Source organism: Nannobrachium achirus (assembly GCF_963921795.1).
Source record: "Nannobrachium achirus genome assembly, chromosome: 9".
NCBI classification, from domain to species: Eukaryota; Metazoa; Chordata; class Actinopteri; order Myctophiformes; family Myctophidae; genus Nannobrachium; species Nannobrachium achirus.
Window position 1 is genome coordinate 13,403,769 of NC_137818.1, and position 27,351 is coordinate 13,431,119.

Consider the following 27,351-nt stretch of genomic DNA (forward strand, 5'->3'; position numbering starts at 1 on the left):
TTAAAAAAAGAAATAAAAATAGGCAGATCTACAGATCTTGTATATCTGCAATTGTTTTAATAGTTAAAGCATAAATAATTGTTAACCCTTAAATTTTCATTTGAAAGAAGTTTTCATTTTTTCCACCTGAAACTCACTGGCCTTAAAGATTATTCTGTGATTTACATGTAAATATATATATATATATATATATTTTCTACACCCATGCTATTAGTGGGTAATTTTTACCGGGGGATATTTGGTTTAAAAAACAATACTAATATAATGTTTAACTTAACAAATCATCATCATACACTGACTTCCAAACAATTCATATGATATATATGGTCAAATAAACAGTGAACTTAGAGTTGAAGCATCTGGCAAGAGAAAGCGCTGTTCAGAGTGTCCTACAACAGCAGACTGAGGAAGACACACTGCTTGCAGGAGGTGCAAGAAGCTCATCTATGCCTCACATGCTGTACTTCATGCTGTATAATTACCACTTACCCAGGTTTGTCCTGTTGTTGTGTATGTCATTGGTTCTCAAAGTGGGATCCGGGGTCCCCCAGGGGTCCTTGAAGGAGTTCCAGGGGGTCCCCAGCTAAATGTTATATATTTAGGAACCAAATGAACCCATTTGGGGTCATGAACATTGACATGAACATTGATTTTCCAATATAACTCTGGAGATAGAAATGCCATTAAATTGGGGTCTGTAGCCTAAGGCATGTCAAACTGGGGTCCTTGAAATTAAAATGGTTGAGAATCATTGCTAGAGCAGTACAAATCTTCTCTTATGGGGGCCCCTGGCATATCTTTCCAAATGGGGGTCCGCAGGCTAGTAGCTGTCAATTTAGGGGTCCTGGACATTTTTGAGAACCGCTGGTGTATGTGACACGTAAAAGGTGACATTCTGTTTGCAGTATGCTGCAAAATTATTCTTTTTTCTCCCCTTGTTACTCCAGTTCCAGCCAACATCTACAAAGTGTCAGAAGACATCAATGTGAACGAGGGCAGTAACGTGACACTCAGCTGTCTGGCCAGCGGCAGACCAGACCCTACTATCACCTGGAGACTACTCAACCCCTCAGGTAAGACCCTGAACCTGGAAGAGACACTGGGAAGACCAAAAAACAAGAAAAAAAGAATAATGTGAAATTCATGGTGGGGCTCCTTTAATCACATAGCTCTAGTCTAGAGCATCGCAGTTCCCACCCCCTTTGAAATGTTTGGCCATTATCAGGCTGACTTTGTTTATATCCCTCTTCTATTCTTTTATATGGATTGATAAGGGATATAAACAAAGTCAGCCTGACAATGGCCAAAATGATTACAGGTATTTAAAACGTGTCCTTCAATCTGGTGACCTAGGGTTCGGAGCTGTCCTTGGTGCTGAAATATCTCTGCTCTCTGCTCACCATGCAGTCTGATCAGGACCTTAAAGAGGCGGTGCCATAGATTTGTACTTTTGCTGTTTTTCATGTGTTTAGGAGGTTGACAGTACTTCATTAGACCCCTTGGTGTGGTTGTTATGAGAAATTATGTACTCACTTTGTATTGGAGTTTCTTCCTGGAGGCTGCTACCTTGTGGGTCAAAAGTGCCCGTCCAAAAACACAGATACAATTACATCATAGAATCAACCCCTCCCCTTTTACCATTCACCCAACACTGTGGGTGTGGCTAACTTCAGCTGGGTCACCACCCACCATGACAACCAGGCATACTTAATGAACTGGTGGGTGTGGCCACATAAAAACCTAATTTTAACTCTTTCTGTACACTTTTTTGGAAAGATTCTTCCTCCTAGTATAATCACAATAGCTGATAATCATGTTTTAAAAGGGGAAAAAAATCATGGCACCCGATCTTTAAGCAAACTCTCCACTGTTTCCATACAGTCTGGTTGGAGTGATTACATTTTTTAGAGAATGTCGTGTTTAAGAAACTGCACAGGCTGCATGCAGATTACATGATGCTCTGTGATGAACGACTTGAAAACCAGTGGTGACAGATGAGATATGAAAACGAAGAGGAAAACATTTTCACCTTGTACAGAATGTACACTATGTTGCGTCTCCTTCCCCTGACGGAAATCTATCTGTCTGTCTCTCTCTGTCTGGCTCTGTCTCTCTCTGTCTGGATGTGGATAGAATCCTGGACATTATTATGTTTAAACTACAGTATATAGAGTTGAGCTGGCAACTCTATCTGCGGAAAGAAGGTTAAGGTTAGAATTAGACATTTAGGTTAATTTGAAGGTTTTCACATTGGAGTTGCCTGATTTTCTGGTATACTGTGGTATAAAGTAACCAAGTACATTTACTCAAGTACTGCACTTAACATTAACCACTACGTATAGATCTGCTATCTTCAAACATGTTGTACTTTGACTTTTGGTACAGGCTACGGTTTGATTCCGATCCTTTTGTACTTTTACTCAAGTATATTTTGAATTCCGGACTTCTACTTGTAAAAGAGTATTTAATAGTGCAGTATTGATAGAAATATGAGTGCTTTTTTCACATGCACCAGAAAATAGCAGATCTACAGCCTCACTATGCATTACAGTGCAATGCGGTGTGAGCTTGCAGATCTGCTATTTTTCTGCAATTGTTTCTGCTATTTTGGGCAATTTTCGATGGTGTTCTACAATTTGTATTAAAATACTTAATGTTTATGTATTTGCGTGGGGAGTGATGGTGGGTGGAATTTTCAGTATGATCAAATATCTTTTGGTTACACACACACACACACACACACACACACACACACACACACACACATTCTTTCACATTCATGAATTAGACTAAAATAAATGTAGGGAGGGCCTTCTGTGCTACTCCAATCTCTCCAGAATCAGCTGCTTAACATACATTAGCATTTACTAAATAAATGTTTGGCATTGTCCTAAAGTGATGCCAATGAATGATGCATGAGCCATATGCAAATTAAATCATCCTGCTGCCAGCTACGGAAGTTTGTGATTCAGAGCATCTCTCTCTCTCTCTCTCTCTCTCTCTCTCTCTCTCTCTCTGGGAAGCTAAGTTGAGAGAGAGAGACACGTGTGCACACACATACACGCACGCACGCACGCACGCACGCACGCACGCACGCACGCACGCACGCCCGCTCGCACGCACGCACGCACGCACGCACGCACGCACACACACACACACACACACACACTCTCACACACACACACACACACACACACACACACACACACACACACACACACACATATACATATTTTAGTGTGCTGATTAAGTTTACAATGACTAATAAACAGTCTGGACGTCATCCTGAATGACATTCAAAACGGAGTAGCTCTATAATTAAAAACAGTTGTGTTTGGAGGAATGTCAGCAATGGGAATCAAATAGGTGAATGTAATCAAAGGTTAATTTATATTCAAGATATGTCATCACGCAGCACATTTTTGTTCACAGGAAATAATTAAGATTTAGCCTTTTATGGACTTTTGATTGAAAATACACAAAAATGGTTTATTTTCAGAAAATGTTTGCATCTAGAGTTTGGAATGCCCATATGATTACCACGGATAAGCTCTAAAAGTGTGGAAAAAAAACATGTGTGAAACACATTTCACTAGGTCTTTAATTAACCTCTCCTCCTCTCTGGTGCTTTATACAGCGGAGCCTCTGAATGAAGAGGAGTACCTGATCATCACAGTTTATAATAACCATGCTCTGGTCTCTCCTCCTCAGCGGAGCCTCTGGATGGAGAGGAGTACCTGGACATCACGGGCATCCTGAGGAACCAGGCGGGACGCTATGCGTGCAAGGCCAGCAACGACGTGGCCACGCCCGACGTCAAATATGTCAACGTGGTCGTTAACTGTAAGACATGACACAATATGTCAATGTGGTCGTTAAGTGTAAGACATGACACAATATGTCAATGTGGTCGTTAAGTGTAAGACATGACACAATATGTCAACGTGGTCGTTAACTGTACGACTGATGGATGGATGATGGATGTATAGCAGAAAACTTATTTCATCTTTTGTCTTTTTCCATAATTATTTTGCTAATTCTGAGATTATTATTATTATTTTTTAAATTGTACCTACGATTATCTATGGGCTTAATTCATAATTAGACTCAGTATTCATGTATTGAACTAATAAAAATAACCTGTGGCTAAATATGGTGTACTGTCACTAAACTGTAGGAAACCGTATAGCCTTTGATATAAATGTATAGAGTGTGAATGTTACCCAGTGAATACATTTCATACGGAGCGTCAGTCACGTCTGTACTGTGACTAGACAGGAGTCACATCCATTAAAATGTTATGACTTCACCAGCGCAGTTTGATAATGAATATACAGTTTAATCGCTCCCCACGCAATTATTACAGTGTTAATCACACATTAGCATGAAAGATGACAGTGGATGAAACACTGCGCTCTACTTCTGAAAGAGCAAAGGAGAAACAGACTGCTTATGCACTCCTACACTGTAGGTATACCGGTATACCGGTACATGTTATAGATTATCAGATAATACAAGATGTTTATCATTAACCATAACCAAAGACAATAAAAAAATGCCTTGATCAACAAATTAATCAATTGACAGTGTGGTGGGGAGTAACCTCTCATAGCCAGGCGTACTCACCTGTGAAGTTACACAGACGAAACCTATAAGAGCGAGTTAAGAGCTACAATATATTTGCGGTTGTTTCGCTGGGGGATGTAAACAGACCTGCACCCCATGACTTAACAGCACTTCCGCCAAAGCATGCTCCTTCCACAGTGCAGGTCTTGGCCAGGGTGGTGGGGAGAGAGTTGGTTCAGAACACGGCAGTTGCTGCTGGCAACGTGCTACGCTTTTGTTGATATGCAGTCATCCTGTGAACCGTTGAAGGACACTTTTTTAATTCATTAATAAATTAATTCATTTGTAAAAACAAATGATTAATAAAGTTTCCTCTCTGCTGTGACTGTGCCCACCCAGATCCTCCCAGCATACAGAGGACTCAGAGCACAGAGAGCCAGGTGGGTCGCATGGGCATCCTGCAGTGTGATGCCACCGCTGTGCCAACGCCTGAGTTTGAATGGTACCGAGACGACAAGAGGTACAACCACACGCACACGAACGTGTGTGCGCGAGCATACACGCACGCACGCACACACGCACACGCCACTCAATACTCTGTACATTTGGGCCCAATTTAATGAGACCGCAAAGAGACATTTTGGTTGTGAAGCTAAAGCTTCCCCTGACACTGTCTTGTTTCTGATTCTCTGGGAAATCGCTTTTTACAGTAAGTCACTTCACCAAGATGTTTTGGACATGGTTTATGGTGAGGATGAGAACGTGGCCCTCCGTATTTTCCAAATCGTATTTTCCAAATCCACAAAGTTCATCACCGTGCCTCTGTAGAGCAGGCTTGTTCTCGTGGGCTGTGTCCACAGAAAGCCTTTTTGAACAGAGGAACGCTTTAGATATCATGTCCAGAGTGCTTCTGACTATAAATAAGCACATGGAGCGTTTATTGAAATCAACCCTCTGATGCATTCTGTTGTCACATCAGTTTAGATTTGATGACTTCACCAGCGTAGTGTGATGATTGAATAATATCACCTGTTTAATCACTCCCTAGACTACTATACCGGTGTTAATCACACATTATAGAAATATTACAATGGATGACACACTTTGCTCTCCTTCTTAAAAGAGCAATGGGAAAAAATACTTGTTAGACATGTCCTCTCTAAAACTGTATGTTTAACATTATCATCACCTCAATGAACCACTGAAGAACTGATTCAAATATGTGTGTGTGTGTGTGGCTCCAGGATAGGACTCTTTAGTCTTTGGCCACCAAATAACTCACCAAAGGACATAAGTGGACGTCATCATAGGTACAAAGAAAAGTTGTAACTCCCCCCACCAACACCACACTCCATTGTAATCTACACTTTATCATGGTTGACTTCACCACTGTGACTAACAGGAATCCTCTTTCTACACTCTTTATGCACGCAGTGCTTATAGGACCCAATTGGTATTGGTGGAGTGGGATCAGGGGGCCAGTTCTCCCGATTTAAAATGAAGCAAACACGGAACTAAAAGTTCCTATGATTGGCTACTAGTTGCACTGTTCTGGTACCATAAGCAACATGTTCTCCATAGGATTCCATTCATTTCCCCCGAACTTTTACATTTGATTTTCTTACCTTAATAAACATTGTCATAAATAGTTTATGGTTCCTGTCGCTAGTTTAAAGCCTCGATTCAATCACCATGATATGCGTTTTGTGAAAATATGGTCCCATTTATGTTATAATTGATGTTAAAGCAGGGTATGCTGTATGAGGGGCTTGTGATCATAGGCTTGTGATGATTCTTCTTTGTGTGCTTTATTTTCGGCAAGCTCAAGACAATGTCCCATGTATCCCTGCGGTTGCACGTGACCATTGGCAGCCAATAGCGTTCCTTGGGTAGTAATGGGTACAAGGGGAATAAAGCTTCATTTTTGCAACCAATGGGTCCCACCGTCCATATTATTTACAGTCTATTAGTGGGATCAATTCTGATCCTTAAGTAGCCATTCAGAGAGCTCATAAATGATCACTACCAGTAGCTGCTTGTGTCTTTTCTGTAATCCATCTGACCCCCCCCCCCCCCCCCCGACACACACACACACACACACACACACACACACACACACACACACACACACACACACACACACACACACACACACACACACACACACACACACACACACACACACCCCTTCCTGTCACACTCCTATGCCTGTGTTTTTTCCTTTCAATTTTCCTCATAGCGATCGATAGTGTTTCGCTTTGCTTGATTGAAAATCACAGGCTGTATACATACCGATAGAGCCATTATTCACATGATTGCATGAGGGCATTTTATTATTAGAGCAGAGAAAACAACCCAACGTGAGATGTCAGCCGTAATGCAATCTGGGAACCCATCTGAATCGTAATCAAATTGAAGATGGAGGGTTGTGCCACAGCAGACCTCTATTCAACAGAGCGATCAATGCACACCTCTATTCAACAAAGGGATCAGATCATCTCAAATCATTTCAAACGAGGGCTTGAGGAGGTTAAAAGATGTCTCTTGATAGAGGAGGCTGACCATTATAAATATTCAGCAGGTCAACACTGCCCTCTGGCGTGGGCTTTTACTATTACATGGGGAAAAAAAGCTGAAAGCATATTTCTCAAAATCAGTTCTGACAGTAGGAACACGAATGATAGGAGATATAATATAATGTTGTGATCTCAGGTTGTCCACATGAATGAGTAATTAACATGTAATTAACATCTGAACCCCTTGTTGCTTGCGGTGAGCAGGTCGGTTCCTTGCTTGGTTTCCTCTGCCATCAGAGTATGAATGTGTGTGTGTGTGAATGGGTGAATGTAATGCACAATCTATGTAAACGATGTGGATAAAGGCGCTATATAAATGCACCATTTACGGGCTAAGGTGGAGCCTCTCTCTCTCTCTCTCTCTCTCTCTCTCTCTCTCTCTCTCCTGTCCAGAATATCCAACGGTCAGGCCATCAACATCCAGACCCTCGGTACCTCCTCCGTCCTGACCTTCGCCAATGTCACCCAGGAGGATTATGGGAACTACACCTGCGTGGCCTCTAACAGACTGGGCACCCAGAGTGCCAGTCTCTTTCTCTATAGTAAGTTAATCTACGAACAGAGTGCCAGTCTCTATAGTAAGTTACTCTACTAACAGACTGGGCATCCACACAGTGCCAGTCTCTATCTCAATAGTAAGTTAACCTACGAACAGAGTGCCAGTCTCTATAGTAAGTTACTCTATACTAACAGACTGGGCATCAAAGAGTGCCAGTCTCTATAGTAAGTTACTCTATACTAACAGACTGGGCATCCACAGTGCAGTCTCTATAGTAAGTTACTCTATACTAACAGACTGGGCATTCACAGTGCAGTCTCTATAGTAAGTTACTCTATACTAACAGACTGGGCATCCAGAGTGCCAGTCTCTATAGTAAGTTACTCTATACTAACAGACTGGGCATCCACAGTGCCAGTCTCTATAGTAAGTTACTCTATACTAACAGACTGGGCATCCACAGGGCCAGTCTCTATAGTAAGTTACTCTATACTAACAGACTGGGCATCCACAGGGCCAGTCTCTATAGTAAGTTACTCTATACTAACAAGACTGGGCATCCACACAGTGCCAGTCTCTATAGTAAGTTACTCTATACTAACAGACTGGGCATCCAGAGTGCCAGTCTCTATAATAAGTTACTCTATACTAACAGACTGGGCATCCACAGGGCCAGTCTCTATAGTAAGTTACTCTATACTAACAGACTGGGCATCCACAGGGCCAGTCTCTATAGTAAGTTACTCTATACTAACAGACTGGGCATCCACAGGGCCAGTCTCTATAGTAAGTTACTCTATACTAACAGACTGGGCATCAAAGAGTGCCAGTCTCCATATAATAGTAAGTTACTCTATAGATACACACAGGCACCTACAAATTCACGCCCCCCCCCCCTATTGTGACAGCGGCCCGACTTCGGGTAAGGGAGAACAGTGTACTGCGGCTGTCAGTGCAATCCTTATATTATGAGAGGCATCGTAAAATACAGTTTTTTCACTGGTTTAATATGGAGGTTGTGGGGATTTTATTTGTGTTCTAATAATGTGTCCCATTGTTAGATTGTCCTTTTTAATATGACATACCTGCCATATCGCAATATAAAACCCACAACATACCATACTTAATCAGTGAGTCAAAAGTGCTAGCTAAGTTTAAGTGGCCGCATGGTACACTTCATGGACGCATCCCTTGAGGCGTGAATTTGTAGGCGACCGTGTGTATCTATACCAGGGGTCAGCAACCTTTTTGAAATGAAGTGCCATGTTTTTATTTTCTAGATAGTCAGTGTGCCATGTCAACATACATTTTCTGACATATTTTGATTTGCAGGACATTGCTATAACGATCCTTAGATCCAGAGCAATAGGCTAATCCACGTATCTCCCCGTCTCCCTACCCAGTCAGAGTTCAGAGTTTTAATGAATGTAGAATTATGTGCAAGATATCATTTGCTGTAAATTAGCTAACTTCATTTAATTGACAACGTTAAAAAAAAATATATATATATTTTTTCCCTCTTTCTCTCTGTGTCACAGTCTGCTCCTCCTCTGCCCCCTGTTTGTCCTGCTTTGTTTCAAACCTTGGACAGTTATATCTTCAGCATTGGACATTTTATTTGTCTCTGTCCTGTTCTTGTTCCCTGTTTGGTTTAGGTGTTTAGACATGTTTCTGTAGCTCTATGTTTATATTAGTCTGGTAATCCTGGTAGTTTGTCAATTCCCCAGGTGTTTCCTTTGCCTCTTATTATTGAGCGGTGTTCCTGGAAGGAGCTAAGCGGACAAAGCCTCTCGAAGCGCGGCCTACATCTGGCCTACATCTTGGCACAAATCGCTCAAAGTTTGTTGTACGCCCAGGGTCACATTGGCCAAGCTTCGCGGGACGCTTAATGAAATTAACTCATAAATAGCATCGCTCACTTCACACTAGGTGTGATTTTTATTTAGTGTTGTTCTGGTCTTCCTGTCTGCCCTTGCAGCTGTTACCTGTCTTGTCTCACCAACCTGATTATTGTTAACCCTATAGTCACCTGTGTCCTGTTAGCCTATTCCAGCGCTGATTGTCTAGAGTTCTCCAGTCTGCTAGTACCCTCTCTGCATGCCAACCTGTTATGGTGACTCCACACCAAAGAGACTACAGAAACTCTTTCAATCTCCTGGCAGACTAGCAGTCTGTGGCATTTAGTGGCAAACTTGGCATTTAAAAGTCGGGCGACGGAAGATTGCATTCAGACGAGACATCCGTAGCCTGCACGTGAGCCTACATGAGCAGCGCTAAGCTGGTGTGTTGCCTGGTTTGCTCATTATAAGTGACTTTGGTCTTGTTTTCCTGTAAAGCCTCTAGTCACAGGTTGCTATTGTTTGGGCTTGTTTCTGTAGTGTAGTTGCTTACACTAGGGCTTCACCAAAAAGACGGCGTCATGCCGGCGTCGGACGGCGTCAAAAAATGAACCGGGGCAAATTTGAGCGTCAGATGTTGATGTTGACGTCGGCAGTGGAGCGCCCTTCATCTATCTATAAATGCGAGAAGTCTCTGCGTGTGTGTCTGTCTGTCTGTCTGTGTGTCTGTAATCCGCGTATCTCGAGAACCGTTCGTCCCACCGGCTTCAGATTCGGCACGCGCGTTCCCCGCCACGGCACGGAGTGCAGTGCCGGGTCTCGACCCGACCCGACGCGCGGTTTTCCCGAACCGGCGCGAAACGTTCGGAATCTCCTTATGCGGGGTTGATTGTTGACATCAGGCTGTTCCGGAGGAAATCGGCGAAAGCTCTGACTCATTGTGACATCACTTCATAAAAGGCTCTGACATCACGTACGCCACATGAGTCAACAAAAAATCTCTGTGAGTGTGTATGTATGTATGTAATCCGCGTATCTCGAGAACCGTTCGTCCCACGGGCACGCGCGTTTTCCATATATGGGCATGAAATGAATTGCAGACAGACAGATACAGATATCTCCATATATGGACATAAATGGACAGAGGCAAACAGATGGTCAAAGATCTCCATATATGGGCATAAAATGGACGCAGACAGACAGATACAGATATCTCCATATATGGGCATAAATGGACACAGGCAAACAGATGTTCAAAACGGGTCCTATGACAACAGGTATAATGAGGTTTGCATTAAAGGGGGAACCGGCACTGTGTCTGCAACACAGTTGGAGGCACAGACAGATACTCCATATATGGGCATAAAATGGACGCAGATAGACAGATATCTCCATATATGGGCATAAAATGGACCCAGAACTATAACTGCAGTGATCTCCACATATGGACATAAAATGGACGCCGACAGACAGACAGACAGACAGACAGACAGATATCTCCATATATGGGCATAAATGGACACAGGCAGACAGATGGTCAAAACGGATCCTATGAAAACAGGTATAATGGGGTTTGCATTAAAGGGCGGGGCATTCATTCCCTATTTACATTGTTCCGAGTTGGCCAGGTCGCCGACTAGACGCTAGTTAATTAAAGCGGCAGCATTCCCAGCGTTGACGCGACGCTCGACACGCTCGGTGGAGCCGGGGGGTTATTTGGCCTTGCTTTCAACAATCTTCTAGAAAATAGCTAATAGCGAAGTGGTGAACTGTTGGGCTTGTTTTCATAGACCTGGTCACTTGTTTCACTCACAGAGTTTGGCAACCGCGGCAGCGGTGTTTCTCTACCAAGTCGCTTCAATTCTACCGACTCTTGCAAAAGACATGAGCAGGCTCGGTTTTCCATCGACGGTCCCGCCGGCTTTATCGACGGCAAGCATCTCTTGCCGACAAGCTGGCTTGTCGGCTGATGGCTCCCTGTCAGCAGCCGATGCTTTTCGATGAAAATCGTGGCCGAATCTGGTTAAAAGTGTGCTTTAGAGTTGGCTTTGTGAACCTGCAGCCTACCAGTCCTGTGTCCCATTCTGTTCCTGTGCTTAATCTGTCAGTCCCGTCTGTCCTGACTCTGCACCCGCCTATCCTGAACCGCCTCCAATCGAAGGGAGGGTCTCGTTTGGCCCTTTGCGGCCTGCTGACGCCCCCTCCAGATGTCCTAGTGTCTGTCTCTGCTGACAGTCTGCCGGGACCCTCAATCAGTGTCCCCTGCCGACCCACCCCCTCCACCCCATGAACCTTCTGAACTGCCACTGGTGGTCACTGCTGAACCTCCAGCCGTTACATCCTGGGCCCAGACCCAAATCGCCGGGCCATAATGGGTCGGCACTCCAGCAACTGGAACCCGGGCCAATCGCACTTCGGTTGAAGAGTTCTGTCACTCTGTTTTGAAGGTGCATGTACTTGTGCGCGTGTGCATGTGCGTGTGCGCGTGTGTGTGTGTGTGTGTGTGTGTGTGTGTGTTGGAATGCCTGTGTGCTTACTTCATAATCTTTCTCTCTCTTGTGTTTTTTCTTTCCTGCTCGTTTCTCGTCACCTTCTCCCTGCCTCCTCAGTCAGTCTCCAGTACTTGGGGTCAGTTTCCCCAGTACTTTTCCACCCTACTCTGTCCTGTCCCGATGAGCCAGTCCAGCATGATCATTCCCGTTTTTTTGTCCTTACCAAGTTGAGCTGCTCCAGTGTCTTGCCCTGCCCTCTACGAGTCCAGTGCTCCTCTACCTGTCCAGGGACCCTCCAGAAGCAAAGATGTTCGCTTTAAAAATATATTCAAAGATTAGCTAAATTGTTCATGATTTTTCAAAAATAGCAGCTCTACAAGCTCATAGCGCTGCACTCGGTGCCGTGCTATGAGCTTGTATATCTGCTGTATTTGAATAGCGTTAAAGTGGTTAAAATCTGTGTGACACAGATGCTTTTTAAACACTGATTTCAACCGTTTCATCTGTGTTTGTGTCCAGTTCCACTTATCTCAATTTATCTCCCACCTCTCTCTCTCTTTCTGCCCCATTCTCTCTCTCTCTCTCTCTCTCTCTCTCTCTCTCTCTCCAGGACCAGGAACAGGTGGAGACGCCAGCGGCTCAGCTTGTGTCTGTCACTCACTGTGGCTTCTGTTCAGCTGCACCGTCTGGCTGTTCTTCAAGTGTTCATACTGACCTCCTCCTCCTCCATAGAAGACCAACCGTTGAAGAAAGAACCTTTTAGACGAAGGATCTTGAAAGAACCCTTTATTTGAATGGTTCTATAAACCACTTAAACCCTTTATATGTACAGTATATTGGGTTCTAATTGTTCTGCCTCTGCTTTTCGATACTGACCCTTCTGGTCAGTAATTGTTTATTGCCGGTGGGATGTGTTTTATTCTGGCTTCCGGTCGGACAGAATTAAACTAAGACGATTTGTGAAGTGGAAAGAATTCTCCTGAGTTTTATAAATCCTCCCCGGGTCGGGAACGATCACGGAGGAAGCCTGGTGAAGTTGTCCTGGCTCCTTCTGAGTGGAACTAACAACAAAGACTTGTTTGACAGTGAATAACAAGATGATAGATGGCATGATGGAATTAAAAAGATGCAATTTTGGAAATTGTGATTGTGGTTGCCCTGACGTGAGTCACATTTGAAAATTGAATTCTGCAATTCTATTATCAGAACACGTGCCAATCTGAGAAATTGCAAGTGTGATATCTAGTTCTGATACATGCATTATTGTGTACTTCTTGCTTAGCTCTGAATTCTGCAGACATAAGCCGCCTTCAATCAATTTAAAGATGGACTGCAACGGAAGTTATCCACTTGCTCCACTTCCTTGTGGTGACGCAGGCATTTCCTAGTAAAACGGACCAGGAAGGTAGGACATAGCGCTGGTAGGAATGTGATTTGACGGTCAACAAGTAGGCGGGCCATAACTACGGAGGAGTGCTTCCCTCGCCTCGCCGTTCGTCTGTGTTATTAAATAAACTCTGCAAGAGCCTTCCTTGTCTGTCCCAGCATTTTGGTCGGCGGAGAAGACAATGGAATGAAAACAAGACAGGCATAAACTTGCACATAAAGAGGCGATTCTCTGTGAAAACAATGATAAATAAATCAGATATTGTCATTTTGTCATTGAATGCAATTACAGAGCGCATTTGTGGATCTTATCTATTATGGGGGGGGTTTATATAAGCTCTATTCACAACACAGTATATTTCTATCTATGTTTGAAAAAGAGAGCTGTTTGAAATAGACGTGGTGTATAGCAAGTGTTACAAGTTACCCAGTGAGGACAGCTATTTTTGGCTAAATGTTACTCTGTAAACTCAAACTGATAACAATAGTGTGTTCATTGGCTGAAGTAGGAGACATAAAGATGATGTCACCAAGAATACAGGTTGCTCATTGGCTATATGGAGTGACATTCATCATTGGTTAAGTGTTCCTCATTGGCTATATGGAGTAACACTTGACCAATGACGAAGCAACAAAAAACTGCTTTTGATGTTGTGGGTATACGTCAGCGTACGCCATACGTAGAGGAAAACAGAAAAAATCTTGGACAGAATACAATAGTGTGTTGCCTATAGCAACCACACTAATAACAACACATACAACCCTGCTTAAACAAACTCTGCCATATTCTTGGTATGCAGGTATGTGGGTATTTAAACACAAATAGTCCACATATCAATGCTTTGGCGAAAGACTAACTTTTGTCTCTTCTTTGTTTTGTTCTCTACGGATATGTATTTTTATGTATTCTGTAATTTGCGGAACCCCTTGAAAACAAGATGGTTATCATTGGGTTATTCCCAATAAAGAATTTCACCTGCCTGTTGGTATCTTTTAACCAGATCTCCTGTCATCTGGTCCAGGCCATCTCCTTTCCGGTCAGTCAGCACACTAATGAGGATTTGGCCAATCTCATTTCCAACTGAGGTTTGCCATTGTGCTGTACCATTTGATGCTCCTGCCAGCTTCTTGGTGATCTGTCATTAAATATAGAGGAAAGGTGACATTTGAGATTAGGATTCCTTTCTCTTATTTAATAATAAAAAAAGAAAAGAAAAAAATATATAGATTAATTATTTATATTCATACCTTCTTGGTGGAGTCCATTTTTAATATGGATCCAAATGTGGAGGTGATGCTGGCCTTTATGTGGTCAATCCTGCTCATAATGTCCTTCCCATACACTGTAAGAAGCCACCTGTTAGATGGATTGACAGAGGCTCTGGAGGCTCCTGGAAGGCTAAGGCCAGCTAGGGCTCCACTGGCGGCGTCGCGTTGCTCTGCGTCTTGACGGCGTCATTGACGCCGTCTCATTGACGTCCGGCCGGCTCCACCGCAGCGCAACGGCTGTGACTGAGGTATTCATTCTATGGCCAATATAGCCCATTTCCAAAACAACATGAAAATCAATTTCAAACAGGAATAAAACTATTTGTGACCTGAATGTGAATGTACGCGCACACTATGTTCAGCAGAGAGCAGCAATGCACCACGGACCACTTTGTTTTGTCATGATTATAGCCCGTTGTACATCATTTTTTTTATCAAAGTAGACCGCTGTAAATTACATAAAAAAATATGCTAGGATTTTTGGGACATCTAGTCACCCTTGTGAATAGATGCGACCGGGCATTTCCCGGTGAATCTGTGCGCAAAGGTGGGGGCCGATGGGCAAGGAGGGTTGCGAGCTTATGAGAAACAACTAAAATAAGACCTTAAAACCTGGTGAAAAACCTTGCGTGCATTAGCAGAAGATGACGGTAAAGGAAATCATTTAATGGAAAACATTAAATTAACTTCTGAAAAGCCTAACACGGCCTTAAAACATGGCAAAAACAGTTGTGTGCATTAGCGCAAGATTAGATGAGGATAAAGGAAATCATTTAATGGAAAACATTAAATTAACTTCTGAAAAGGCTTCTAAGCCTACACTAATAGCCTACTAAAAACTAGTGAACCGCGATCATGCCACACGTGAATAATTGTGGTTGTAAACAATAACACAGACAATATACATCCTTAGTCTAGTTGTGGGAAGAAATGGATTTCATCATGGCCCCAAATAACTTTTAAATATCTTGCAATTGGCGACGGGGTCTCTTACTAAATCGGCAAGATTACATTACATAACATAATACATAAAAGCTAAGCTATCACCTCTCCATCATCAGCAATAGTCAGTGGTGCGTGTCCCCCACACTCCCAAGCCCCCACCGTTGCGCACAGATTCACCGGGAAATACCCGGTCGCTGAATAGATAGCCAACAGCAGAAACGCATGTACAGTATATAGCCTACATTTAAATATAGCCTACAATGCATTTATTCATATTTTCTACATGACTGGACGTTGTGGACGCCGTCAAAAAATTGAACCGGGGCGATTTTCGAGTTTGGACGCCGTCACCGGAGCGTCCGACGTTGACGTTACCGTCGGCAGTGGAGCACCCTTCATTGATTAAAACAGGAGCGTTCCCAGCGTTGACGTTGATGCGGCGCTCAACGCGCCCGGTGGAGCCGGGGGGTAATGGGAGAAGGCTTGGCTTCATAAAGTCAACACATTAAGCAAGGTACCGGTTAAGGCGGTGTAACCACTCCTCGCTGTGATTCTCCCTTAGTTGCATCAACAGCCGATGAGAGCTGTTCCCGAGTGTCCTCTCTCGCATTATGCGGATGACACGAAAAGTCACATGCAAACCTTCAGTATGAGAGAAATCATTCTGTATCAGTTGTGTATCAATCATGAATCAACAAAACAGCAATAAGGTGCAGGGCAACATTTTAACAGCTTCTGCATTTCAATCATGCATTGGCATAGGAACAACTGTACGTTGTTCTAGGCCCCTCTGTAAATTGATTAAAATATAACAGATTAACCGGCTACCAACATGCGGGTTATGATGATGCGGAATTCTGCCAGGTGAGGAAGGTCCAACTGGTCCAAGATGATCTGGCTGGTTGACAGGTATGAACACCTCCACCTCCACCTGTCAGCAGCTTGCCACAGTCTGGACACTTTAACTCCACATTCCACAGATGGTAAGGCATCCATACCAGAAGCCGGATGCAAATAGAAATCAAAATCCAGGAGTAGCAGCTGGAGGAGCAGGAGCAGTGCAAGAGGTCACATTTGGTCCTGTGGTGACATCAGTGGTAGGACCAGAGGCAGCAGGTCCACTGACAATGAATGGCACAGTGACAGTGTAAAAGGTCGTATTGAAATATGATCCATTTCTTACAGTATGTATTTAAATGCTTGTTTGAATAACACTTACAGAGGTAGCAACGACAGATGCCGTGGGCCTCACAGAGGTAGTGGAGGAGGGTGGCAGGGAGAAGGGGGAAGTGGTCTGTATAAAAGTTGGGGTTCTGGGAGAGGGATGTGTTTTGGGAGGGGCTCTCCTCACAGGGGTGGTGGAACAAGACATGGTGGAGGCAGTGGTACTGGATGGATTCTTGGAGAGAAATCTAAATTGTCAAATGTCAAACACAGGTGTAAATAAATCAAACCTGGACAGGGAGGGTTCCTTGTCAAATTAAGGTTGGGCTTAATACCTTCACTGAGGGTCCCACCAAAATGACATTTCTCAAACTGGAAAATAATGTCAGAATGAGCAAAAAAATGCTAAACATAATCTAATTATCTCCTTTATCATGGTCAAATGTAAAGATGACAAAGAGGACATGCATGGTACAGTATTATACTAGTCACCATTTCTAGTCTGAGCCCAGGCCGTGGTTTCAGGGGTAGATAGGGTGCTGCAGCTGCTGGCTTCAGGGGCAGATAGAGCTATTGTTGCCCCAGGGACTCTTTTAGGCATGCACCCTGGGAGTAGCAGAGGACAGGTAAGAGTTGAGAAAGATAACATTTAAATGTTTAGAACTCTGGTTACCAGTATTATAACTGAATAGCATTTGCATTTATTTTATGTCAATTCACCGATGCTTGTCAGTAAAGTGACACAAAACAAACCCATAGCATAACCATTCTGAACTGCTGTTTGTACAGGTGGCATTCCCCTCCCCCGACATCTGGATCACACCTACATGCCAAACAGACTTTCAATAAAGATTATCATGATAATCAGTGACTTAATCATATTTATTTATCATGTACACTATCAAACAATGCTTTACTGTGTAGTGTGTATAGCCTCTAGCCTGACATATGCACATCTCAGTAACTGAAATTAAGATTACACCAAATTTCACTGCAACACGTGAGTGATGTGTCCAAATGAATGATTCAATCAATCAAAAAGCTTGTAGATCTGCTATTTTCAGCAAATGTTTGACTATATAATATGTACAGAATAGGTTCATATGATTACCTTTGCAGAGTGGAACCCACAAACACATCTCTGTCCCCGCTTCTGAACAGGACACTTCTCAATCTGTAAGAAATGAAAATTAGACCTACTTTTAAAATGTAAGGGTATTATACTTACTATGACAGAAACCTGTTGGTCTATGGGGCTAAAACAATCTATATGCAACAGTGGTGAGTGGATAAAATAAGAACAAATGGAAAACAGTTTTACTTTTGGCCTGCTTTGGGGATGGCCTGTTCCCAGCGTCAGAGGGCCAAACCCCTGTGGCAGAAAAGCTCCTCAGCCTTGAGACCCAGGCATCAGCTCCCATGGCCTTATGTGTCTTTTTAGGAGCCATCTGCAACATCATGTCAACAGGTTGTTAGATGCAACCACTTTAGCCCTATTTTATACCTAGGCTGTTTGATAATAGCCGATCTACAAGCTTGTAGATCTGCTATTTTCAAACAGTTTGTACTTTTACTTTTGGTACTTTAAGTACATTTTGATGCCAACACTTTCATACTTTTACTTACCGGTAAGTACATATTGAATTCTGGACTTTTACATCTACATTGCATTATTGATACTTTTACTTAAGTAGAAAATGTGAGTACCACCACTGCAGTTTTGACGCTTGTATGGCATTTCCCCCCCCCCCTCCCCCCCTCCCCCCCCCCCTTTTTTCCAAAAGCATACAATATGTTTTTTTTTAAACAATATGTTTAAGTTTTTTGTTTTTTTTGGACGAACAAGACAACATTTACTTGACAATAAAAAAGACTGCTTACAGACAAGACATGAAGATAAAAAGAAAAGAAAAAAGAATACAACACCATACAAAAAACAAACAAAATGCCTGACATTGACACAACACATAAAAATATTAAATAATTGTGATACAAAGAGCACATCACAGTAACTGACTCCCAGAGTTCCATGCCGCACGGCCGGACAAATGACTGCAGAGAGGCTGCGGCTAGCATACAGTATGTTAATGTTGCAATAACAATAACTTGGCTCCAGGACCATGACTGAATCAAATAAAATGTCTTTACAATTAAAGCTTTATCTGGCCATGGATACTTGAAGAATGTCATCGAGTTGTATGACTTACAAAGTACAAAAGGACCGCAATAAAAAAAAAAAAAAAAAAGCGTAGCATTTGTTGTTGTTTTTCCACGTCGGAAAGCATCTCATTCTCACTCCCAAGGTCGCTCCCAGGTCACTGTTTAGATCCCACGCACCCTTGAGTGGTTTCCATTTGCTGCTCTGTGCTCATATTCTGCCTAAAGCCCGCCTACAGTATCCGGTAATGTGTACGCACACATTAAAGCAAGTACCGTTTCCATATCCGCTTTGGGTCCAAACCGGAAAAGCAACCTGAAAAGTCGTGTGTGTGTGTGATTGGATGGAATCCCGCAAGGGACGGTGTGTTTTGATCGAAGGGAGGGAGGGAGGAGAGGAGAAATGAAAAGGAGCGCTGTGATTTTATTGGCAGACACATGGACATGCGACCGGAGGCGTTTTGATTGGAAACAATTGAATTCGGTAGATTTTTACTTGGACGGGGTGAGCCCCGCCGTTGGCCGCTAAAGGAGGGAGCGAGGTAGGTGAACGCTCGCCGGTTAGCGCCACTGGCCCTCTTTTCACAGCGCGTTCAACACCAGTGTTAAAGGGGTGGTGACATCCAAAAATAAATTTTGAGTTTTTTATGCTTTTTTTAATGATTCCTGGCATCAATTACACCAAAAAAAACGCAACTTTTGACATGCAGTGGTTTTCCTGCTATCTGTGTGTTTGTGCTGGTTTCTGCATAATGAGTCTCAAACGCGCAGTTCATTGGCTACTGGATTCATACGTCGTCAGTCGATTCACCCCCCCCCCCTCCTCCTCCTCTCTCCCCTCTCCCAGTCTCCCTGTCTGTATTTCTCCACAGCCCGAGTTTTGAGGAAGTGACCTCTTACATTATATTATCCTTTAATTGTAAATATGGGCATATAAAATATATTTACCCATTCGGATATCTTATTTACATCAATATCCTTCATATCAAGTAGTCAGTTTATGCTTTTGTGAAATAATGAAAATCGCTATATATCGCTATGTATTTTCCGCCCTGGCTGGGTCCGTGGACAGCGCCTCCCTCCTCATCACCGAGTCCCCGAGGACAGCGCACTTCTCCCGGGGGCAGAGCTCCGTGGACCGTGGAGCAGCCGACTATAACTCCACGCTGCCCTGTCCTCCCTCCACACACACGGGCACGGCGACTCGGAGAGCAGACAGTAAAACGCTATGATAACACAAGCAATAGGTGGTTCTCTAAACGGAGGCATTTAGACAAAATATGTTACTATAATAACTACAGAAGGACCGTGAAGTGTTTCTGCAGCGCGGAGCAGAGCTATAACGTTACCGCGTACGGTCTAAATTGAACTCCGCGGGGCGGGGGTACAGATGTAACCACAGAGATCCGGTAACGTCGGTCCCGGGGAAGAAAAAAACACTCGCGACTCTCGATGCTGTTTGTGTGTGCCTCGTCAGGGCTCAGCTCAGCCTCTGTGTGTCAGTGTGTGTGTGTGTGTGTGTGTGTGTGTGTCACAGTGTGTCTTGTACCAAAGCAAAGCAGCGAAACACATGCATCGCGTCTGCGAGCATGCATCTCTCGGTCATTGTGTTGGAGCTGGGCGGACCTGTGTGTGTGTGTGTGTGTGTGTGTGTGTGTGTGTGTGTGTGTGCGTGCGTGTGCGTGCGTGTGTGTGGCCAGTGGCCACTTTGGGTACCAGTTTGAGAACTGCTGGCCTATAAGGGCTGAAGTGAGTGATTTGTATTAATAATCAAAATCCAAATGATTGTAGTGGAGAGATAAAGTGCATTTGCCTCTGAGATGTAGTGGAGTAGAAGTATAAGAATTGAAAATTGGAAATACTCAAGTAAAGTACAAATATTCAAAATTGTACTCAAGCTATACTAATATTTGTTAGAATGAGTGGGAGAGAGAGGCTCCCCTGGTGGTGATTATAGAGTATTTCAGGTGACAGACCGTTTTTCATGACACCTAAACAGAGAGAGAGACCATGGCTCCATGGAGTGGATTTTCAAGTTTAAACATTTTAAAACATGTTTTTAGGACCAGGGCAAAGACTTTTATGATTGGTAAAAACAGAATGTCATTTGACCTTTAAGGTGCAGTGTTGCCCTCCGACAAATTGCCCATAATTCAGCAAGCTGGCGGACTTCACCGTTAGGCCTAAGCGGACTCTCACCCACGTTGGGGCAAATCCGTTTGCGAGCCAGCCAGGAGTCGAACCTGGAATCTTCTGCTCCGTAGGCAGACACGTTATCCATTGCGCCACTGGCCCTCATTTCACGTCGCGTTCAACACCAGTGTTAAGGTGCAGTGTTGCCCTCCGACAAATTGCCCATAATTCAGCTAGCTGGCGGACTTCACCGTTAGGCCTTAGTGGACTCTCACCCAGCGTTGGGTCAAATCGGTTGGCGAGCCAGCCAGGAGTCGAACCTGGAATCTTCTGCTCCGTAGGCAGACGCGTTATCCATTGCGCCACTGGCCCTCTTTTCACAGCGCGTTCAACACCAGTGTTAAGGTGCAGTGTTGCCCTCCGACAAATTGCCCATAATTCAGCAAGCTGGCGGACTTCACCGTTAGGCCTAAGTGGACTCTCACCACGTTGGGTCAAATCTGTTTGCGAGCCAGCCAGGAGTCGAACCTGGAATCTTCTGCTCCGTAGGCAGACGCGTTATCCATTGCGCCACTGGCCCTCATTTCACATTGCGTTCAACACGAGTGTTAAGGTGCAGTGTTGCCCTCCGACAAATTGCCCATAATTCAGCAAGCTGGCGGACTTCACCGTTAGGCCTAAGTGGACTCTCACCCACGTTGGGTCAAATCCGTTGGCGAGCCAGCCAGGAGTCGAACCTGGAATCTTCTGCTCCGTAGGCAGACACGTTATCCATTGCGCCACTGGCCCTCTTTTCACAGCGCATTCAACACCAGTGTTAAGGTGCAGTGTTGCCCTCTGACAAATTGCCCATAATTCAGCTAGCTGGCGGACTTCACCGTTAGGCCTTAGTGGACTCTCACCCAGCGTTGGGTCAAATCGGTTGGCGAGCCAGCCAGGAGTCGAACCTGGAATCTTCTGCTCCGTAGGCAGACGCGTTATCCATTGCGCCACTGGCCCTCTTTTCACAGCGCGTTCAACACCAGTGTTAAGGTGCAGTGTTGCCCTCCGACAAATTGCCCATAATTCAGCTAGCTGGCAGACTTCACCGTTAGGCCTTAGTGGACTCTCACCCAGCGTTGGGTCAGATCTGTTGGCGAGCCAGCCAGGAGTCGAACCTGGAATCTTCTGCTCCGTAGGCAGACGCGTTATCCATTGCGCCACTGGCCCTCTTTTCACAGCGCGTTCAACACCAGTGTTAAGGTGCAGTGTTGCCCTCCGACAAATTGCCCATAATTCAGCAAGCTGGCGGACTTCACCGTTAGGCCTAAGCGGACTCTCACCCACGTTGGGGCAAATCTGTTTGCGAGCCAGCCAGGAGTCGAACCTGGAATCTTCTGCTCCGTAGGCAGACGCGTTATCCATTGCGCCACTGGCCCTCAATTCACATTGCGTTCAACACCAGTGTTAAGGTGCAGTGTTGCCCTCTGACAAATTGCCCATAATTCAGCTAGCTGGTGGACTTCACCGTTAGGCCTTAGTGGACTCTAACCCAGCGTTGGGTCAAATCGGTTGGCGAGCCAGCCAGGAGTCGAACCTGGAATCTTCTGCTCCGTAGGCAGACGCGTTATCCATTGCGCCACTGGCCCTCTTTTCACAGCACGTTCAACACCAGTGTTAAGGTGCAGTGTTGCCCTCCGACAAATTGCCCATAATTCAGCAAGCTGGCGGACTTCACCGTTAGGCCTAAGTGGACTCTCATCCACGTTGGGTCAAATCTGTTTGCGAGCCAGCCAGGAGTCAAACCTGGCATCTTCTGCTCCGTAGGCAGACGCGTTATCCATTGCGCCACTGGCCCTCATTTCACATCGCGTTCAACACCAGTGTTAAGGTGCAGTGTTGCCCTCCGACAAATTGCCCATAATTCAGCAAGCTGGCGGACTTCACCGTGAGGCTTAAGTGGACTCTCACCCACGTTGGGTGAAATCTGTTTGCGAGCCTGCCAGGAGTCGAACCTGGAATCTTCTGCTCCGTAGGCAGACGCGTTATCCATTGCGCCACTGGCCCTCTTTTCACAGCGCGTTCAACACCAGTGTTAAGGTGCAGTGTTGCCCTCCGACAAATTGCCCATAATTCAGCAAGCTGGCGGACTTCACCGTTAGGCCTAAGTTGACTCTCACCCACGTTGGGTCAAATCTGTTTGCGAGCCAGCCAGGAGTCGAACCTGGAATCTTCTGCTCCGTAGGCAGACGCGTTATCCATTGTGCCACTGGCCTTCATTTCACATCGCGTTCAACACCAGTGTTAAGGTGCAGTGTTGCCCTCTGACAAATTGCCCATAATTCAGCTAGCTGGTGGACTTCACCGTTAGGCCTTAGTGGACTCTAACCCAGCGTTGGGTCAAATCGGTTGGCGAGCCAGCCAGGAGTCGAACCTGGAATCTTCTGCTCCGTAGGCAGACGCGTTATCCATTGCGCCACTGGCCCTCTTTTCACAGCACGTTCAACACCAGTGTTAAGGTGCAGTGTTGCCCTCCGACAAATTGCCCATAATTCAGCAAGCTGGCGGACTTCACCGTTAGGCCTAAGTGGACTCCCACCCACGTTGGGTCAAATCTGTTTGCGAGCCAGCCAGGAGTCGAACCTGGAATCTTCTGCTCCGTAGGCAGACGCGTTATCCATTGCGCCACTGGCCCTCATTTCACATCGCGTTCAACACCAGTGTTAAGGTGCAGTGTTGCCCTCCGACAAATTGCCCATAATTCAGCAAGCTGGCGGACTTCACCGTGAGGCCTAAGTGGACTCTCACCCACGTTGGGTCAAATCTGTTTGCGAGCCAGCCAGGAGCCGAACCTGGAATCTTCTGCTCCGTAGGCAGACGCGTTATCCATTGCGCCACTGGCCCTCTTTTCACAGCGCGTTCAACACCAGTGTTAAGGTGCAGTGTTGCCCTCCGACAAATTGCCCATAATTCATTAAGCTGGCGGACTTCACCGTGAGGCCTAAGTGGACTCTCACCCAGGTTGGGTTAAATCCGTTTGCGAGCCAGCCAGGAGTCGAACCTGGAATCTTCTGCTCCGTAGGCAGACGCGTTATCCATTGCGCCACTGGCCCTCTTTTCACAGCGCGTTCAACACCAGTGTTAAGGTGCAGTGTTGCCCTCTGACAAATTGCCCATAATTCAGCTAGCTGGTGGACTTCACCGTTAGGCCTTAGTGGACTCTAACCCAGCGTTGGGTCAAATCGGTTGGCGAGCCAGCCAGGAGTCGAACCTGGAATCTTCTGCTCCGTAGGCAGACGCGTTATCCATTGCGCCACTGGCCCTATTTTCACAGCGCGTTCAACACCAGTGTTAAGGTGCAGTGTTGCCCTCCGACAAATTGCCCATAATTCAGCTAGCTGGCGGACTTCACCGTTAGGCCTTAGTGGACTCTCACCCAGCGTTGGGTCAAATCTGTTGGCGAGCCAGCCAGGAGTCGAACCTGGAATCTTCTGCTCCGTAGGCAGACGCGTTATCCATTGCGCCACTGGCCCTCTTTTCACAGCGCGTTCAACACCAGTGTTAAGGTGCAGTGTTGCCCTCCGACAAATTGCCCATAATTCAGCTAGCTGGCAGACTTCACCGTTATGCCTTAGTGGACTCTCACCCAGCGTTGGGTCAGATCTGTTGGCGAGCCAGCCAGGAGTCGAACCTGGAATCTTCTGCTCCGTAGGCAGACGCGTTATCCATTGCGCCAAGGCCATCGCGTGTTTGTCGAGGTTGCGGCAACAGAAAATGAAACGATCCGCCAATCAGAGTAAACCGCACACACACTGGATAACAAGTCAACAAGATCGAATCCAGACAGAGCCTTTGTAGCCTATACCATAACGTAACCATAATGCATTAACATTAACATGACATGTTACTATCTGAAGTAATGTTACTGCCCTGTCCCTGTGATTTTAATATGCAAACTGCTAATAAAGTAATCAATCAAAAGAACGAGAGATTTATCTGGGTGACTTACAGTGCGTGCGCCACGGTGCGTGCATGAATGTTTCTTTCTGACAACCACCTAAATATTGTCCAATTACCGTGATAGCAGACGCAATTTATATCCGATACAAATTGATTAGAAGTTTTCCCTGCCGGGAACTCAACTAGTGAAAACAGCAGATCTACAAGCTCACAACGCTCTTCACTTGCTGTGAGCTTGTAGATTGGATATTTTCACGAGGCCTCTTCTTATTCTTTTTATATGTAATTTCTTAAATGTGTTCGCTTGTTTTAAAACAATATGAATACATAATCATGTATGGATTGGCTATGCGGTCGGGTGAAATGACGCAAGGAGGAGGCATAATATAGGCCTATACACTGGACCCATATAGCCTACTGTAGCTTGTTATAGTCTTGAAATAAAACATAATTTAACAGACAAAACTATAGCCTGCATGTAGGCCTACTGACCACTGTTATTACAATCGGGGTTATAGGCTATATTTCTTTATAAAGACAACGGGTAGCCTATATAGGCCTATGTCCATGGCGCGCCAGAGCGCCACAGCCACAGGCGTGATTTTTGATTGATAGCATAAATAGAAAGGGAGATAAACTATCACATGTCATACAAAAAATAGAGAGTTCACAGAATAAATACAAATTTGAATAAGAGCAATTGCTTGAGAAATGACCAGGGTCTGGGAACTGAAGCAGCTATGGGGCGATCAACATTATCCTCCACCCGGCTTTACTCTATACTAGCTTTTTATTGCTGTCAGACTATATTTTGTTTGGTTTAAATAGGCCTATACTGTTACATTTCATAATGAAATGTTTGGCTATTTATTATGATATGGTTAAACCATGGCGTGATCATTTGCATTTGGTGCGTTGTATTATACCAATAAAAACACTATTTCTGTTAGAAGCTGTTGTCATTGATTGTTCTTTAGATTCAGGAAACACCTATGAAGTGTTTTACTAGCTCAGAAATAAATCAATTAGTCTATTAAGTGTTTTGTAGCCTTATTCTATAGATATTATTAACCGTAATCTAGCCTACTTGCGTTCTGGAGTCATTCAATGAAATGTCGGGTTGATGCACTGCCGTCTCCAATCTCTCCATGTGTCCAAAATAACAGATGTATAAACTGTCGACAGGCCATGACGCAATGCGTTGGTATCTTGCAACTCTGTTTTTTTGGTGTGGCGCACCGCGCATCGCGCACGAATCACGATCACGGAGAAAAAGAAAGACTCCACCGTTTGATTCAACAATGGTTTGGTTTAAGCTATAAAAAAGGTCTTCTCATTCTTTGGAAATCCCAGCATGACAATGACTGTGTCCCGTTAGTAATCAGGTCTTTATTTGCTGTGCAATTAATGAATGAAACTGATGGAGCAAAATGGCATGCCACACAAATCATTTATTTGAATAGACTCATCTTATTTACAGAATTGACACAATGAACTGACACTCTATCACTTCTGCTAATTATATAGGTATTCTAGGACTAGGTATTAGTATTAACTGAATGAGTGGTTGGTTTGATTTTATTTATAATTGAATTGAAGGCAGAAACAAGCATTAATTCATTATTTAATCGTGCGAAGACAGCCGACCCAAATTTGCGCAAGGAAACCCCACCTGCGGTTTTATTAGAATGCTATAAATAAAGTGCTCATGCTTCTCAAATAGACAACACAAATACAATAACTGGAGCTTAGGTATGCAGCAGGGATTATTAATTCCAGGGGTGATGTGCGGGGTGTAACCAAAACCAGTGTCTTTCTTTTCTTTTTTCTTTTTTTTTTTTGCAAAGATGCATGCAGCAGCAGCAGCAGCAGCAGCGGACCAGCGGTCCATAAATAATCAAAGCAAGCATGTAACATAATGATGATCAGTCAATCAAATTGGATATTAAAATGATGCCCACACAGTCTGTGTATTTTGGAAGGAGTCCGGTGCATCACATACAGCAGGCCATGACAACAAAATGAGAAAGGTAAATAGCCAAACATTTCCTTGTTGCAATGAACAGCTAAATGATTTCCAAATAGGGTCACATTAACAGCCACAGCAACTAGACCATAGAATGACAAAAGAACAAGCTGACAAAGTGTCAAAATCTATCAAAATCAAACGTTATTTTGTATTTATTCCTTGGCTGGCTTCTGCGTCCGCAGGAACGCGGAAGAATGGCTGAGTGTCTGTTGATTCTGGAGGTGGAGGGGCTTGCTTGATTGCTGGTAATCCCGCAGCTGGTCCGTTTTCCAGCAAAGTTCAGGGAAACAACGATCGCGCCGCCGAGATTGGCCGTTTTGTCAGAGGCGCGAGAGATTTGTTTGGTCCTTTTTCTAAG

At 44.5% G+C, this 27,351-nt stretch overlaps 1 protein-coding gene across 1 annotated transcript in view; it reads left to right on the top strand.

Annotated features, from left to right (window-relative positions):
* LOC308290651 (limbic system-associated membrane protein-like) overlaps nt 1–12,685 on the top strand; it is a gene marked incomplete at both ends in the record, with an annotated part of 69,786 nt that extends 57,101 nt beyond the window's left edge. Inside the window, 5 exons of the mRNA XM_080732562.1 lie at nt 948–1,073; nt 3,712–3,843; nt 4,966–5,086; nt 7,536–7,684; nt 12,582–12,685. Of these exons, the coding sequence (XP_080588688.1) occupies nt 948–1,073; nt 3,712–3,843; nt 4,966–5,086; nt 7,536–7,684; nt 12,582–12,685 (632 nt within the window). The remainder of the gene's footprint in view (nt 1–947; nt 1,074–3,711; nt 3,844–4,965; nt 5,087–7,535; nt 7,685–12,581) is intronic.
* Nucleotides 12,686–27,351: the final 14,666 nt, after the last annotated feature.